At 41.2% G+C, this 18889-nt stretch overlaps 2 protein-coding genes across 5 annotated transcripts in view; one reads left to right on the top strand and one right to left on the bottom strand.

Annotated features, from left to right (window-relative positions):
* foxo1a (forkhead box O1 a) overlaps positions 1-3731 on the top strand; it is a 28136-nt gene extending 24405 nt beyond the window's left edge. The window contains 1 exon segment of the mRNA XM_023405890.2: positions 3-3731. Within this exon segment, the coding sequence (XP_023261658.1) occupies positions 3-655 (653 nt within the window). The 3' untranslated portion in view covers positions 656-3731.
* A 9203-nt stretch (positions 3732-12934) lies between these two features.
* cog6 (component of oligomeric golgi complex 6) overlaps positions 12935-18889 on the bottom strand; it is a 36775-nt gene continuing 30820 nt past the window's right edge. For 2 of the 4 annotated variants that reach the window (XM_023405885.2, XM_087173874.1), the window contains 2 exons: positions 16785-16979; positions 12935-13329 (listed from right to left, as the gene is read on the bottom strand). The gene's annotated coding sequence lies outside the window, so the exon portion shown is untranslated. Of the gene's footprint in view, positions 13330-16784; positions 16980-18187; positions 18264-18889 lie in introns of all 4 variants that reach the window. The other 2 variants (XM_087173875.1, XM_087173877.1) reach the window with 2 other exon arrangements.

The raw sequence follows: 18889 nt of genomic DNA on the forward strand, positions 1-18889 counted from the left end.
CATGCCAGAGAGTAAGCCCGGCTTCGGGCCGGGTTTGGGCCAGTACAGCTGCCCTGCAGGGCTCCTGAAGGAGCTGCTGACGTCAGATACAGACCAGCACGGAGAGCTCATGCCGTCAGTGGACACCGTGGTGTCTCAGTCCAGCGGAGGCTGCATGCTGCCGCCATACAGCAGCAGTCAGCACGCAGCCAAACTCATGGGAGGAGGAAACGGTCACCTGCACAGTCTCTCTCACACTCACCCCCACAATGTGCACAGCCAAGCCCCCGCCACGTCACCGGCTATGAACGGCCGCTTGCTCATGTCCCTGAGCCACAGCGGGGGCACCACGCGTTTGCCTACAGCCAAAAGCCCCATGCAGATGCCTTATGGCCTCTCCAGCCACCTCGGTGGGGGAGGCATGCCCGGTGGCTTCTGCCCTCTCAACACCAACGGATACGGTCGACCCGGCCTGGCACCACCATCACACCCAGAGAAGCTGCCCAGCGACTTGGACGACATGTCCATCGAAAAGTTTGAGTTTGACATGGAGACGGTCCTCCATGACACTCTGATGGACGGGGACTCACTGGACTTCAACTTTGAGCCAATGGTGACCCAACAGGGTTTCCCCCACGGGGTGAAGACCACCACACACAGCTGGGTGTCAGGGTAAAAAACTGTAGTACGAAAAAAGTTCTGTTCGTCCGGACTGTTGTTGTTGCTGGACAGAATCAGAACTCATCTGAGACAACAAAAAAAATAAAAATATCGTAGGATGTTAAATCCTCATCCCAACATCATCTGCGGTTTCTGTACCATCAACATTTCTGTTTCACAAATACTCCAGCAGACTGAGACTGGTCACGATCTGCTGAGGATGCAACACCATTAGAGCCCCCGAACTGAAGAAGATGAAATCAGAATTATTTTTGAAATCTCACATATTCTGTACAAACTTAAGTGCCAAACATTTTTGCCTTAACGTAAGAGCCAAACTGAAACACACCTCCTCTGGTTTCCTCACCAAGGTTAGAAATACTATACAGTGGTTTTGTCTGCGAGTGACACTGCCAACTCCATCTCATCATCAGCAGCACAATCTGTTTACTTTGTCTCCACAATCAAACTTTTTGTATGTACAGTGTAGGGATAATTGATTACCACTACGGACAAATTATGAAGGTAATCTGGCTCATGGGTTCGTGGACTGACATGATGTAAAGTGAGAGACTTCTCAAGGGATCCTCGGATGATGTTACATAATAACTCACTTTGTTATCGCCTGAATGTACATAATGTCATCATACCGTTTGTAAAATCAGGTCTTGTAGTGTATTTTATAAGACTGTAAATAGTGTTTACAGAATGGAAGCAAAAATTAAGGCAGCAGAAATGAGCTCACAAAGAAAACTGGATCAGATTCTTTCAAAAGCACGTGGAGTGGACGGATCTGTGCTTTGAGAATCCTTCTCAATCAGGCTGTAAAATGGTAATACACTCTCTGATTTGTTGTACATACATTAAGAATGTATATTAAAATGATGTAGTAGGTGTTTACTAGATTTAGTATATATTTGAAACCTAAATTATTTGTGGTTTAATATAGATTTATGCTGGTGCATAACCTGCGCTCGGATGTCAGAATTGTCCTGAGTCGTTCGTCACTCTGAACCTTAATACCACAGGGGCCTATTTATTGTGCCTAACAGAGTAGACTGCAGGCTTGAAGGGTTTTATACTGTAAATGTCTACGGTCCAGAAGATACTCAAATCCAGCAGCCTTGAAGAGAAGTACAGTGAATTCTTTATTTTCAGCTCCCTGCTTTCATAAGAAGAAGCGAGCAGGCTGCAGGTGTTTCCTGAGCGCTTAGGAGGTCGAGGCAGGTTGGAGAAAAGATATTCTCACACACACACACAAGGCTGAGTCCAAGACCTGCTAGAGATTGTCATTGAAGTCACTGTGAGTTACCAGCCGGTCCCCCTGTTCAGTTTCAGAACGTTTTCTTCTTTGTCTCAAAAGGTTAGCCTGACTGATGTAAAACAGTACAGTATGATTCCTCTGATGCCATCTATAGGATCAGCTTTACTGCTTTTTAATGAGACTCCACTTTCAGTCCGCCCCTCCTACCTCTACCTGTCTCTGTGTCTTTTTAAACATTTGATATAACGGTAACACGTGATAGCTTGATAGCGCCAGTCATTTTTTTTCTTTTTTTTTCTTTTTAATAACACGTTTATTTTTGAAAGTTTCCCCTGAAAAGTGCTACTAAGTGTTAAGTATCTTATCTAGCTTGTATATTTGCATTTTCCCACTTCTCCCACTTATTGCTGTACTAACAATGAGCTTGTCAGCCTGTCGATGACCTGTTACGCAGAGTCACATGTAGTGTGCAAGATTGTGGCGACCTTTGTGAAGATGGTGTGTGTAAACATGGCTGCTTCTCATGAAGTCGCCTGGTTCGGTGGCTAAAAGACCAAGTGGCTTAGAGATAACTAAAACTGAAAACTGCCTATTCGACATTAATGTGTATTGATTGATTTATACAGAAACCACATATATCAGTGTGTGTCTGATCATGTGTTGGCAAGGACTGGGAGTATGCAGGTTTTTTTTTTTTTTTTTTTTTTTTTTTTTTTTTTATACTAATGAGTTCACCTCCAACCGCAGGAGGAAAGCTCTTTAAATTAGTTTTGGTGTTTGGCTGAAATGAAAACTTGCACACTCCACAAACCAGTAATGGCACAAGATCTGACACGGCTGGCTGAGATTTTTAAGAAAGCCATGGAGCGGGCAGGTTTAAGAAGAGTAAAATGAAATTCTTAACATTTCAAAAGGCTCTGCAGAGAAGCCGTGAAAGAAGCTGCTGTTTGGCTTTGGTGCCAGGTGTTGCCTTTTCTTACCCAAACATGCCATAATGTACTATAGCCAAATTTGCCTTTGAAGTTAAAGTGATATATTTAGCATTTTTATCATGTGATATGTTCAGAATTATATATATTTGTGCCGGTCACTCAAGTCAGGATAAACTGTAATGAATCCATGTAGTCAGTGTCACAGGGTTCACTCTAAAAGTAAAAGAGCTGTACTAAGTAAATTATATCTCTACATTTTTAAATGATTGAATCTATGCATTGTATTCCTTAATTTTATGTTGCTATTGTTATATTTTCTTTTTTTCTTTTTGAACTTATGACAGAGATATTTTATTGTAACATAGCGCTGTGAGATATTATGGTGTCGTTGTTGTCAAAACTCTATGTTCCAGATAGTTATATGGGAAAAAAATGAAGTTTATTTAGAAAATAGATGATGCAGTGATTGATATGCTAAGCTTTTGTAAACTGACAATGTTGTATTTCTTGTATTTAGCCACCGTTTTTAGAAAATAGCATCAAAAAAACAAATTACTGAAAAAAAAATGTTAAGATATATTGCATTTTTAAAATGAAAAACACAATATTTAGTCTGTCAGAGAAGTCCTGCTCAGAATGCAGATTCTGGACCAATTTTTGTAATTTTATGAATAGAAAGATATTGCACTTTTACTTACATTTTATAACAAAGTGCTCCTCGTAACACGAGGAAGAGTACCCAATACATATTTTAAAATGAAAATCTGTTACATTTAACTTATACAGGTATACAGGAATAAATTGGAATTGTGACGTGTGATTTGCAATCAATAAGAATATGTAACTTGTTCAATATTAATGTATTAAGACCTGAATAAATGTACTTCTGTGTTAAAGATGTGTCCGATCTGTCATTCAACAATGAGAATGTGTTTTAGAGGCGGAGCTGCTCTGCAGGTAGACACATGATCCGTGACCATTCAGTGACCATGAAATGAAATTGACAGCTCATAAGTGTTTTTTTCAGTCTACATTATTTTGTTACATATAAATAATTTAGTTGGTTGTTTAAAACATTAGAAAGTGGGGACGAGTAACCACTGTTTTTCACGTTTAAATCAGTTAAAGGTTAGTGGTCATGAAAAGTTTAATTTTACTTTCAACAGTAACGAAACTGTTGCAGCTGCTCACACCTTAGAAATCTTACCGCTATTTGACATTTTGTAGCAATCTAGAGTCTGGATCTGTGACTGCAGCCACCCACTGCTACAATCATTATTATTAGTCAGATCATCATTATTACCTCCACTGAGGAGGGGGAGGGACGGGGCATGGGCCAGGGAAGAAACCATTACATTTCGGTGCAGATCCGGTTAAAGCGGGTGAGTCATTTGTCTCAAGTCTAAGTCAAGTCTCAAGTCTTGAATACCAAGTCAGAGTCAAGTCCAGTCTTGAATAACTGTTGGTCAAGCAAGTCTCAAGTCCTCAAATCTGTGACTCTAGTCTGACTTGAGTCAGGTCACGTGACTCCAGTCCCCCTTATCTGCATTGCAGTAAGCTAGATGGTCAACATGATCAAAATATAAATATGTAAAAGTAATGATGACCTGCAATACATTTATATATAAACATAATAATAAAGGAAGCAGAGGACAAATGGCTAATTTGGCCATCTTAAACTAAGATAACATGTTGGCTAACACTTTTATTTTCATCTATGGCTTCTAGCAAGAATTATGGGCTTCATAATATCAGCTACTGATTAACCAATGATTCCTGCCTCCAGAGCAGTCTGCTGCTGATTTATAGTTACATATATTACATATTACTTCTCTAGCACTGAGCATTGTACCCTAAAACCTGTCTCTGTCTTGGCAGGTCATGATTAGTGGGTTGTCTGGCCAGAGGTCACATGTTTGTACCAAGTAATTAGATAACTGACATTTCTAGGTCAAAGTGACACATGCTGCCTTATAAAACCTACAGTACTTGACAGATCTGCTACTAAGTGTAGTAAGATCTGAAATAATGTAGCACTGGCTAAATCAGGAGCTAGTTGGCAAAAGCCATTATAACCCATAATCCCATAATCTGAGAATTAAAGTATATGCAGAGTAAAATAAGCATATTCTCCGCCTTTGTCTTCCATTCAGTCTCCACACTTAAAAACTGGAAAGTACTCATTGTCACAGGAGGATAAAGGATCCCAGATCAGGAGATTTAAGCCATGTGCAGAGGCTTGTTTTATAAAAGACTGAAAATTCTCTACTCATGTGCTGTACTCCCAGTCCTGGCGTCTCATTTCTTCCCTATAATGATTCCTCCTGGCTTTTCCTTACAGCCACATTCCGCACCATGCACCCCCTACCACTGAACCCAGTCACCCCAGACAGCAAACTGCACCGCCTCTCCTGACCCCACTGTCTTTGACTTTGACTTGTAAGTACAAGATAACCTTTAACTAGAAAGGCCACTGGGGAATGGTCTCATAAAAGGTTCTGGCTAAGAAGGATTCTTAGGAAGTTGAAGTCAAGATTCGTTCCAGTGATCAGCTCTTTCTTTCACCTTCTTTTCTCCTCCTGCTCTTTCCTACAGGGCTGCATTTCACATTGGAGAAAATTTCTGTGAAATGAGTTTCAGCATCTAGTTACTGCAGCTAAAATGAATCCCATCCCAGGGACTTGACAAACCTACGTTATCTACATGCACACTAGAACAGTCAGTTTAGCCAGCGGCATGTTGAGGAGAGCTTGGAAGACACAACTTAATGGCACAATTTATGTTTCAGCTGCCCCTGTGTCCAGGGAAAAATCAGAATGTTTGTATTTCTTTACAGTGCACAGCAATGTGGGCCAAGGTTTTGGTGTCAGAGTGAAGAGGGAGGGGGGGCAGAGAGGAGCACTTGTGAGCACATAGCTGAGGAATGTGGGCGTGGACTCCTGCCAAAGGCATATGCGATCCTTATGTTCCCCTGGGTGCAAGAAGGCAAAATGCGGTTAGACGGCTGGGTCCATGTCAGGACACAGATGGAGTGTGAAGACATAGGAAAAGGCCATGGAGTTCACTCTTTGCTACATTTGTGTTTTTACTTTTTTTTTGTGTCCAACTAGTGTTTTCTTGAGCTCATTTGAATTGAAAACAAGGAGTTAAAAAAAAAATACAAAGGGCATTTCATTAAAAAAAAAAAAAAGAAAAAAAAAGAACTCCTTAATTCTAAATTCTTGTCATTCCCCAAGTGGGACAGTTGAGTCAATATTTGCAAACACAAGACTCTCAGTACGAGAATACTGTGGCCAATAGTCGAATCTGTTATCAAAGACAATTCCTGGTACTTGTCCATTAAAATGTGCAGTTTTCCTGAATACAGGAAGAAACATTTAGCCTGTTAATGATTTTAAGTCACTTATAAACAACTAAAGCATAAGTATTTTAAGGGGAAATAATTGTTACAATTAAATAAAAAAGATATGTGTTTTATCACTGAAAAAAAAAAAGCTGTAGGAAAACACATATCTATTCCAGTGGAATATCAGCTTAACATCAAGTCTCAAAACAACAAGAGATATCTTTGAATGGACAGATCTGTTGTAGTAATACAAATCTTTGTTTACATAAAGTGTTATGTGCTAAATAGTGTACAGTGGGTCAGTACACTCCTGGGCTGTAAAAAAAAAAAAAAAGAAGAAATATTTATACTGGATCAAAAAGCTCATCCAAACTGAATCGGTCACATTCTGAACCAAATCCAATGATGTCCTAGTTCACGAACACTGTCAGGGTCTGTGATTTAGATGTTTGACCTACACAGCTTTACTCTACAAAATAGACTAATATAAATAATAAAATAGACTGTTGGACTCTGTAACTAAAAGAACCATTCTCAAAGATTTGATAACATAACTAAACATATTTCAAAAGAATTCAACTGTGAACCAGTTTCAAACATGAACAGGAGAACCAAACTCACATTTTAAGACTTATCTGCTTATCTACTGTTCTTTATCACACTTACCTTTTCCAGCTATCATGCAAGCCTGAACACGCATGATTGTGTGTGTGTTGAAGGTGTGTCTCCAGGGCTCTGTAGGTGACACAAATAAGTCTCAGAGAGAGCAGTGGGGCCTGTAACTAGTGAAGTGCCAACGTGGATGACAGAACCCATGGGTGGTCACCATTCTCAGCTGAGCCTGCCTGGTGCACACCCTGCAGAATTTGACATATTTTTGTTTGTTTGTCAGTTCATCTGTTATGCTTTTTAATCTGTGTTACCCATATTCTTTATCTTGTTGGATAGCATTACCAATCATCTAAGAAAAATCAGTTTGGAGAGCTCAGACATCACATTTTGGTGTTGGATCTATGAGACAGAATGAGACTAATATCATATAACACTTGTGCCCAAACTGAATAGTCCCATGCCCAAAATGACCCCCCCCCCCCAACACAAGGGACAAGGGGCAACCCAAGTGACCTCAGTGTAAATGCCCCTCTGGTTGGCCTAAGTGCCCCTCTGGCAGACCCATGTGTTGTCCTGGTTGACATAAGTGCATTCCCAGCGTGTCCTGTGGTTGCTCCAGCTGCTCCTTTGATAAGCCCAAGTGCTGCTCCAGAGACCCTCTGGTTGGCCCTTCTAGTTGGCAAGTGTCCCTCTGATTGGCTGGCCAAGGTGGTTGTCCTTGTAGTTGTCCAAAGTGCCCACAGTTTGCCCACATGCCTCTCTAGCTGGCCTAAGTACCCCTGTCATTGGCTTATGCCTCTGGTTGGCACAAGAGCCCTTCTGGGACAAGTGCCCTTTTGGTTGCTTCAATGACCCCTCTGGTTGGCATGAGTACCTTTCTGGTGATCCCAAGTGCTTCTGTGGTTGACTCAAGTGCCAATCTAATGTGACCTTCAGGCTATATAAACCATAAAACTAAACATAAGCCTGCTCCTTCACCATGGAGCCATGTTTTTCCTCCCTGACCCAGAGAAAACCTGTGGATGCTACTGATCAGATGATCAGTTGTGATCCATTGAATTGCATCACATCACACTGTACCTAAGCAACTCAACTTTGGGTTCAACAAACATCATTCTGAAATGCCACACTTCAGTAAGGGGGGGTGGGGAAAGGGTGTGGGGGGGGGACAAAGAGAGAAAAAGACACAGAGAGAGTAAAAGAGAAACAGATGTAGCTCAACTGTTGTGTAAGTTGAGAGGAGACAGCCCAGCCTGGGGGTGTGTGTGTGTGTGTGTGTGATTTGTGTCCTGACTTGACCTCTCCAGCAGCACTGATAAGACATCCAACAGGCATGAAACACACACATACTGATGTGATTCTCTCTCTTCCCCTCTCTGTTTTATCTTTACTGTTTCTGGCCGTGCTGCTGACCATCGCTGCTCCTCGCTTTGTAATTTATGCAGCGCTGGAACCGATTAGCCCCATATGACTTAAGCTTAGGTTAGTTACATTCCACATCAGTCTTTGCTCCTTGCAGCCTTTGTGCTGTCACATTTTCTGGCTCCAGGAGCGCTCGCTAACCACCTCTGACATTATTTAAGTATCCATCATTGCAGCGCTAGATATATATTACCCAAAGCTCCATTTATGTCATGTGATGTAAGCAGTCTTGGGAAACGGAGCTAGACAGAACAGAGTCTGTGAGTAAGAGTTTTGTTGGAGACCAAAGCGTGTCAGAGCTGCAGGTCCCTGACATCTCAAGTGGGGTTCATTAAGAGAGTTTTCTGTCATACTGTCAAACCCTCTGGTGCTGGGAGGAGACGACTAAAGTGAAAATTCAGGGAATTTCAAGCATTCGAAATAGACTCACAGGTTTACTTCTGATGCTTCATGCGATGAACTTGACAGCCTGATAATATCTTATGACCAACTCTGCAACGTCCAGAAACAATAAGAGCCCTTTTTCCCCCCGCTATACCACAGGCAATGGTTACTACAGTCTGCCTTTGTGTTGCTCAAAGCTGTTACTACATGCAGTGCGAGTCTATTTATGGCCTTTCACTCAGCCTGGCAATGGCTCGCCCACAGCCATATTCCATGATTTATATGAAAAATGCCCCTCTCCACCCAGCTTGGGTTTGTGGTTAGCTGTGACTGGCACGCGACTCATGGTATTTCCTCCAGAATGATAGTAAGAGAGTCACACACCGGCACTCTCAGGCATAAACAAGGTCTTCTTGAAAGGCACACAGGATGTAAACACTGAGGAGGACAAAGAGAGAAAGAGGGAGAGAAAGGGAGAGAAGAGAGGGAAAAAAATGTGGACAAAGTGAAACAGCAACAGAAAGAAGAAAGAAAGAATGAGGTGAGGCAGGTTTATTTGTCCAACACCGTTCAGACACAGAGGCAATAGCTTTTAATAATTGTGCATTATTCCAGTGATTCACTCGGGCAGCCATCTCAGTGGAAAGAACCCTGATTCTTCGACTTTGACCGTTTAAATCCGCTCTTTCTTTTCCTCAACAACTACAGCGTGCGGTCTGTCTTACAAGAGAAAAACATCTTATACACATCAACCCAGCAGTGAATTCATAATCTCTCTACACAGACTGCAGCTGTACACTTCCACAGATCAACAGGATGGTGTAACTGTAACTTTGCTGGGTTGTGGTACAGTACATTTTCTGGTTTTGGAACAATGACGATCATTTGCAGGTTTAAGTCCCAACTTAATACCCACAAGGCCACAAAGATTGTCTGCGCTCTCTTGTGGATGGAGCTGCCCTGGGATGTTTTTTATGACTGACAACTATGGGGTTGTGGTTTTCTGGTTTTCCATTGAGAGAGCTGTTCATCTTAAAATGCTGAATGGCCAATTTAGCTCCTGGGAATTAGATGGTTTTCTTTTTTGAGTTTGTTGTTATCAAAATGTCCCATTTGTTTAGTGAAGGAGTTCCCTTCAGTTTTTTTTTGTTTTTTTTTTATCTGTGCAGCAAATGGACACACATATAAGTATTCATTACTGCTTGGCTCCAGCTTGCCATAAGTCATGAGGGTTTAAAGTGTTACTCATCAATGGCGGGGGAATGGGGGAAAAAGGTGGGTCATTCAACCGGTGATGGAATTATTCAGCAGTGTATTAGATTCTGTGTCCCCTCCACTCATGTGTGTCATAAGGTGTTTCACGCTTGTTTACGTTTTGTCCAGGAACATATCGGTTACCTGAGCCGCGGCCTAATAATCTGCATCCAGGGCACGTGTGTGGGCGAGAGTCAAGTATCAGCAGCACATTTGAAAACAACACCATCAACAACACTCAGTGCGGCTGACAAACACTGGTCGCCGATCCTAACAAAAGCAGCATGTGTGTTTGGAAAAGTCTGGCACCCAGTCGCAGGTGGAGGCAGTCCGTCTCTGTGATCCGACCGCAGGAGTTGTCGTGTCGCTGTTGCGGTCCAAGATTTGTCTTCTGATAATAGAGTCAACAAGCGCATCATTGTCTGGTTTTTGGTGCAGGGGAGGGTCTTCTCAGCCTCCTGGTTGTTCCTCACTACATTTCCTCTACAGTGTCCCTTTGAGTCTTTCTTTTTTGCATTTACATATCAGAAATTTAGCTTGTTGTTTTATCAACACGAGAAATATTCCAAGATGGCTGTTTTTCAAGCAGTGAACGGAGAAGTTCGTAGCTTTCTAAGTGTCTGCTTTTTGGCTGATTTCTTCATCTGCACACAGCTGAGAAGCAGAAGTGGAAAAAAAAAAAATCAACCAGTGATACATCCAGCAGAGAACAAAGCAAAGGAAATCACAACCAAAACCCTCTTTTTCAAAATTTATAGCTTAGATTCTTTTTTCATCTTTTAAACAACCAAAAATTTTTTTGTTTATTTTTGTCTCCTCTTTGTTGTGGTAAACACTTTTATTTCAAGTTATCAATTATTGAAGTTTAAACACGGAGTTTGTAACCTCCCCTCACTTCTTTCATCCTCAAATTCATTGTCTCAACTTTTATTTTTGAAGGTTTTACATGGATAAAGAGGCTATAAAATTTGTTTATGTTTCATTACAGACATAAAATGTCCTCAGTTACATTAAAATGTTTACAGCCACAAAATCTTTAAATATATGCAGTTGAGAGTCACAGTTATCAGACCTGTTTGATTTGATATTTGCTTTTTGACTATTTTCTGGTTCTCTTATTACCCACATTAGGACATTGTCACTAAAATAGCAATTTAATATACTTCCCTTAATAGTGCAATGACCTTTGTTAACAGTCGTATCCATCTGCTGTTCTACAGGATTAATAAAACATCAAAACCAGAGAGGGGGCTACTCCTTGAAATCATTAAATGTGAGCAAGACAATAAAATTGAGATTAAAAAGCCAAAGAGCACATTGGAAATGGTCCAGTCTCTTCTTGTTTTCAGTCTAAACCTGGGAATGACCCAGAGACCCTTGCCCAAGATTCACACTGTGCAGCTCATGAGGGGATTAAACGGTCCAGGATTGGATAAAATCTTAATTCTTTCTCTATATAACGCATGTGTTGTGGTATCGACTGGGTAGTCTCCTTTAGCTGAGGGATATAAAAAAAAAATCCCTCCACTATTGCTCCTAATAATGTTGTGAGGTTAGCACTCTGTGGCTGGCCAAATGTGTGTGTTCTGAGCGACTCATTTATTGACTTAGAGAGTTCAGGGAGGAGCTCATGTCAATAAGCTGGCCTGCCCCATGCTGGCTGCACCATATGGAGAGGTCTGGTTGTAATTCGTGGGACAGGCCAGGGCATAGTGCCAGGGAATTAGAGAGGCGGGCGGCAGGAGACATTTTAATTTGTGCTGCCATGTGCAAAGGCATGCACCTCCAGCCTGGGTCGGTTCCTGTGATTAGGCCGACTAGCGTATTCTTAGAAGAGGGGAGGAGCAGGAAAACATGGGGAAATAAAGCAAAACCCAGGAAATGCTATTGATTGTTTGAAATGACATAGAAGGTCTTAATATAATCCTGCGACATGGTTTTATAGTAATGTGATGTTGTCTTAGAGCAGCATCCCGACCCCATCAGCTTCAGACGGCAGTTAGTTAGAGACCGTTTCACTGAAGGCACAATCATGTAACACACCAGACTAAGATCAGAGATGCACCTGATTTAAAGCTCCAGTTATCAATATTTTACATTTATGATATCTAAAAATGCCATGTCTAATGATAACAAGGTTGCTCATTGTGTCAAATTCAAAGAGAATATCAGCCAGCTCCCCTCAATTTTAGCCTCTTTTACATCATTGTTTTGGCTGAACACCCTGCAAATGATGCACTAATTAACCCTGTCTCCAGCAGCATGCAGCTGTTTTCAGCTACTGATAAACCAACCATACATTTACACCAAACGCCAAATAGCTAGTTAGCAACTAGATGTCAAATTAAGCATTAGCAGCTAAAGGGACGGATGCAGTTTTTCCCTCAGCAATTTGTTGAGACCAAAACAGAGCTAAAAGGATATTTGCTGGGTGGCCAGAAACAAGACTCCAAATGAACGATAACCTCTGTCTCTGCTGGATGTTTGAATAGGCAACACATTCACCATGCATTATGAAGGCTATAGGTGCACAATGGAGAGTATGTTATGTTCATTTGGAGTCCAATAGTCACTCTTTTGTTGCTCTGTTTTTGGTCTTCACCACCTCCTGAGGGAAATCTGTGGCTCTGTAGCAGCTAAATAAAATTTTTCTCCAGCTAGTTGCTAAGTTCGTCTTCACATTGTTACATTTTGACATTCTCATTTGATACATCCTTATTACGAATAATTAATTATAACTGCTTTAAAGTGATAATCAAATTCGTATTTTTTTGGTGACACCTTTGTTAACAATTTGTCACTGCTTTGGGGTTTTGTGCCGGTGCAGCTGATGTAATAAAGGCCTAGGTCCAACATGTTGAAATAAAGTCACCCAGTGTAGACCGCAACAATATTTCTTCTGCCACATGTTGCTGCCTCTGGAAACATCAAATCTACTCTGCATCCTGCAGGAAAGCATTTGTTCTGGGACAAAAGGATCCTTTCACAGGTGTTTACAATATTGTCATCAGCATTGAATGGTAGACTATTCATCAGGATCAGGGAGCAAATAATGGGAAATTCATATAAAATACGTCATAGAATGGTACTACGGACTTGATTTATTCACTATTTTCCAGAGAGTGTGTTTATTTCAATAAAATTACAGAATAGAATAAAATGACACTGCCTAAACATGATGGATACAAGTCTGTTTTAATGTTAATTCAGTATTTTAGTGATTTCATTTGAAATCAGAAGCAGGTGTGGTATGATTTGTCATGTAACAGTGTCACATTAAGCTCTGTGTCTCTGATTATCTCATCACCCAGAGTCAACTGGTATAATTCTGAGGATGGATTTGGTCCAGTGGGACTCGCTTCTGTCTCTCCTGGCTCCGGCAGTAAGGGAGCACCTTCACATCTCCACGGTGACAGATTCCCATGAAAGGAGCAGAGCAGCACACTCAACAGCCACTGAAGATGAAGAGCTTTGTTCTGAAATGAGACATCCAGGAAAAAAGACCAACTCCTTCAAACAGAAATTCATTCAGATCATGAATCTGCTGTAGAAAATGTTGCTAATTAGCTTTTTTCCACCAAAATCAAGAAACATGTACGTTGTTTTTGTAAAAGAATGAGCTCAGTTAAAGCTTTGATGCTTAAAGGCCCTCACTTTGCTCGGAGCTGTGATTTATGCTCAGTAATTCTGTGTTGCAACCGAGAGGCGATCGAATTCACCGGAGGCTTGTCAGGTGTAAAAGCTGTAAGCATTCCTCTGTTTCCTAGACAATGGGATTACGGGATATAGACAGTGAGATAGGCAGCCTGGGCATAGGGGAGGACCTCGCTCTCATTAGTGAGCTGGGGAGAGGATGGCAATTACCACTATAAGTCCCACAGGAAAACAACTCTACAGGGATTTGTTAGGTGTGTGATCCACTGTACGTAAAGGTGACACCTCTTCCTCATGTGAGAGACTGCTGTATGGATGTAGGTTTTCCTGGTAAAGAGCTCTGCTAATGATAAGGTTGCACGGGAGAATCTTACAGGACCTGAATTTCTTTTAGTTTGAGTTCACAGTTAGAGTTCACCAAGTCACATGAGGATATTTGTATGAGGCATTAGAAGTTTATCCAGGAGAATTAGCTTATCATTTATTTGTTTAAAACAGATGGTCATAGTCTTGGCCAACATTCATATCATCATTCATATCAATTAAAACAGTATTTTATTCACTGGGTCAATTGCTGAGATATGGGAAACAACTTTGAAACAAGCCCAGAAGAACAACTTATTGAGAAGTTCTTGCACTTCTTTCAAAGTTCCAAAAAAAAAAAAAGAAACAGAAAAATAATGGTTAAATGCTGAGCTACTGAACTTATCATACCCGTGTGTGCATAATATTTTACAATGCAACAGATGAAAATAACATTTCATTTTTAGTTTCAGTTCAAACAAGTGGCCTAGATAATTGCTTTTAGCTGGCAGTCTAACCACTCCTGCTGCCCTATCGAACTCTGCTGTAAAGCTCTTTTATGTTTGGCTCCGTCATTGATGTAACAACATGCAGTAAGTGGGCACAACAGTGGACATGGAAGCTATAATTACGAAGAGAGAAAAGCCCTTTAAAGATTGGTTATCTTCAGCAACATTCAAATATTTGTTAAATGTAAAAGCACATGTTTAAATGTTTAATATCTGACCAGAACCTATAGAAATATTAATACCACTTTATCATAAGACTACCCTTATAAAGGACAACTAGTTTTCATACACTGATGCATGCTCACTATTTGACAAGATTGAGTTAATACTTACTACTCATGTTACTAATGATTTATTACCATATAGAGAGCCTTATTGTAAAGTGCAAAACACATCACCACTTTTGAGTTACTAGTATTTATAACTGGTAAAAGGGAGCCTTATGGTAACTCATTAATAAATGATGATGGCTTACAATAAGGCTCCCTTTTGCCAGTTATAAATACTAGTAACTCATTAATAAATGTCATGGTAAACAATATTGCCAAGGCTTTCGAGTATGAAACTGGTAATTTGATAAGATAACTTGATATGCCATAATTTGATCTGCCAAATGAAACTTTTAGACCATTATGATGCTGACGGTGGTTAATTGCTAGTAGCTTAACAAATATGTGAAGAAGCAGTAGGTGCAAGTGCTGGATGATGGAGACAACAAAGAAAGCTAAGTAACGAATGCCATATTAGGCTTAACAGTACAGATAAATGTAGGCTCACTATTTGGCAAGCAACAGGTCACTGTTGCCCTTTTTTTCAATCTTATGTGTTATAACAGCTTATACATGATTTATAAAGTGTTAACAAGCTAATTAATTAGTTGTATAGGTGTAATAAGTGGTAATGAAATATCTATTAATTTAGGGTCATCTCTTAATGGCAATATTACAATATGATCAGAAACCAGTGTTAGTGTTACTCAGGATGAAAAATGTGTGTCTGTGTGTGTGTCTGTTCGTGAGAGTAAGAGCGGCTGTGCATGTGTGTGTGTAAGTGTTGTGGGAGAGCCGATTCAGTGTTGCTAATGACTGCCTTCCCATGAGCTTAATCAAAGATTTGTACATTTAATTGCTGTCAAGTCAGCGCTCACCACCTGCCACGTCTTGCCACACATGTGCTCACCCCCTCTCTGGGAGCATTTCCAGCTCCATCTATCATCCCTGGCTGAAGGCTGAGACAACACAGCCTGCTGGGCAACCTGCACTCAGCCATCCAGCCGGGCCCAGCCAGGCCCGCGCAGCATGGACCCGGAGAGCCTGCTCAGCGCGGCGGGAGGTCTGTCAGCACCTGGGCCTTACAGTGCCGAGCCATTCCTCACGTTATCAAAAACAGACTAGCTCAAAACTGACACCGAATAAAGCCACTGAGAGTTATGTTTTTGTTTTCCCCTCTCACGGAAGCATTCACACGGCCGTGCGCAACCTGGCTGTGACATGGGATACGTATGAAAGCAGAGGAGCTCTGTGAAATGCCGCCAACCTTGCACCTTTTTAGGCCTCACCCTTACTCCCACGCTAACTGCTATCACTGCGTGTGAGAATTGGTGGTCTGCTTTGTCCCTCAGCACAGCCCAGGATGGAATGTGGGCCTGATCTGTTATCAGTCTCGGCTTGTTTTCCCAGCTGATGCCCACAGGCCTGGTGTAACGCAGCCACACTCTTGCACGAGCTGCGCGAGGATCTGTCAGGACTGTTCGCTAATGCCTCTCACCCTTGGATTTGTGGGGCTATTACAGTATGCATGACAGACATTATTAGTCCCCAGAGGCCTGAGCCTCCCTGGGAGCTACAATACAACACCAGGTGGATTTTGACAGAGTGGGAGGCTTGTGCTGTGCACACTGCCAGACAGGATCCAGGGAGGCATGTGGAGGCTCTTTTATAGCTTGTTGGTCATAAGTGGTTGTTCGATGAGCACCTCATAGTATTCAACGCAGTGATCCCTTTATCTGACACCTGCAACTCCAAATACCTCTATAATGTTACGTAACAAATGGATTTATTGGTGTTAATAGAAACGTAAAAAGTGGTTAAATTGACAACTTGTGGTGAATATCTTTGGCTGATGTAAATCTTACATGCTATTACATTTACAGACCTGATGGATCGTTTAAAAAAAAGTATGAATTCATTAGCATTTATTCTGTCATCAAGTCTGTAGTTATGAATATTATTGAGTCAGTAAACAAAGGTTAAGATTATACTTTGAGCACATACAGTATCTACTTGACAAAAATTGAACAGAAACCTTAAAAAGTAGAACACACGACACCAACATTTCACACGGGAGCACGTACAGTGCGGCGGTGGCTCAGGTGTTACAGTTAATCCAATGTTATATTCATCCTTGAAAGTTTGCTAATTGCCCCATACAAGGCTCCAGGCTAGACAGACGAAAACAGGCCTGACCTGTACGGTGGGAGTCGCTTTGAATGTAAGCCGGCAAGTCTGGACAGGGCCTTCTGTAGCCTGGCATCTCCTGGGGCCAAAGCGCTGCATGCAAGTGATCCAGACCTGCTCCCATGGGTCCCTGCGCCGGGGAGCAGGTGGAAGGCCTAGCTGTTTGACTCCCTGAGCTCCTCTGTGGCCTGGGCTTTTCTCTGCCTAGAGGAAAGAAGAAAGGTGACAGGCCTTCCAGCAGGCTCTTATTTCCTTCACATTCTGTCAGCCAAGAGATTTCCTTGATGGAGATTTGAAGCTAAATAGAATATATTATGTGTGATTAAAGAAAGTGAAGGCTGTCTTGTAGTACTGACTGCTTTTAAACCCACATTTAAGACTTTCTTGATCTTGAGGTTCCTAATTTCAAATCTGAGCTCAGCAGAGGAAAATCAGTCACATAGCTGATATTAACATAATAATGGAATCTCTCTCTCTCTCATACCAGCACCTGCAAATGTTGAATTGAGTGGCTATAGATATTTTAGGTTATCATAGGCTTTTTTTAACCCACTGTATTATATTGTATTGTAATGCTGTATTGTATTTAAATATTGATTATTGGTTTGATGTCTGTTGTATGCTTTTATTCAGTTACAGCTTTGTGCGTTCTTTTTTATGTTGTTTTTTGTATCAAGTTTGACCCACTGAGAAATACAGCCATTCACTTTCTTGTTGAGAATTACATAAAAACATTGACACCATTCTCATTTTGGTCCGTTTAGTATGTAACTGGAGCCTTGAGCTTTAGAAGCTCTAGAAGGCGGATGTTTTTACTCTTAGACAGAGCTGTTTCCCTACGTTCACAGTCTATTGCTAAGCTCAGCTAACAGGCTAAAAAGCTGGATCCAGATTCATATTTACCGGATTATGACAATGTCAATCTTACGTAATGTGTCAATCTTCTCATCTAGCTTTGGGCAAGAAAGCAACTACGTGCGTTTCCCAAACGATTCCTTTAAGATTGCAACATGTAATTTACTGTCCTGAATCCTGAGTGAACAGCTCTGCACAGTTGGCTGGTGGTTGAATGAATCAATAAATCAATCAATGAAAAATGCCACTTCTACTGAATGAGGAAAAAAAATAATATCAAATTATTTTCTCACATATCTAAAGAATGACATCAGATGAAAAAGTACAATGCAGCAGCACAGATTCTTGACGACTGTATGAAAACATACAGTTTTACTTGGACTTGGATCCACCTCCTCATATTTCATAGAGCAGTTCAATTTTTACTACGTCAAAAGACTGATGCTGCAAATGCATTCACGGTGATTATATTGTTTATTGCTATTGCATAACGCAGCAAATTCCTGCCCCTGATTCATCTGACTCCGTTGTGTGTTTCTCTATCTTTCGAGCTGTACCTGGACAAAATGGACCCAGACGACCCAGTTTGGGGGCTGCACCAGCGGAGAGAGGAGGCTCGACCATATGGCTGCTCTTCAGGGAATAAAAAAAAAAATAGATAGAGTTCACGATCTCGCTCATATCGTGACAGCAGATGCAATCCGAGTGATCTGTTTCGCTGACTCACATGCTTGGGCCACCCACGTATGAGAGCGCCAAGCTAAAATCACACACTGTTTCCACGACAACCATAATTTATACCTTCAAAACAACTTTTTCTTTCATCTCGCACAAAAAAAATGTAATTAGAAACTGGCATCTGGACTCACAATGTCAAATACTGGATTTTTGTTTTTTTTTTTTGCAAAGTTTTAGCAATATAAGCACAACACAGTGACCATGTTCCTTTCTTCGAGAGGAGCAGACTTTGGCCAACAGGTTCATGAAAGTTGAATAAAAATGAGGGTTGTGATTAAAAACCTTTGAAGTCAGATCTTTTTAATAATTTGGCATGTCCCCTTTACGGATGTTGAACTCAGGCAAAGGCAAAAACAGCACAAATCCACATAAATCACAGTGCAGTGAAGTGGAAAAGTGTTTTGTGGAGGCCTGATCCTCCATTCTTGAATTTTTATCTGACTTCCTACTGTGATTTCCTATTTCAGGTCAAAAACAGTTTCCTACTTCTTGATCCGTCTGTAGCATTTCATATGTTGGAG

Source organism: Seriola lalandi, unplaced genomic scaffold (genome assembly GCF_002814215.2).
Source record: "Seriola lalandi dorsalis isolate HSWRI2012SDOR001 ecotype SW California unplaced genomic scaffold, Sedor1 jcf7180002054288, whole genome shotgun sequence".
Lineage (NCBI taxonomy): Eukaryota > Metazoa > Chordata > Actinopteri > Carangiformes > Carangidae > Seriola > Seriola lalandi.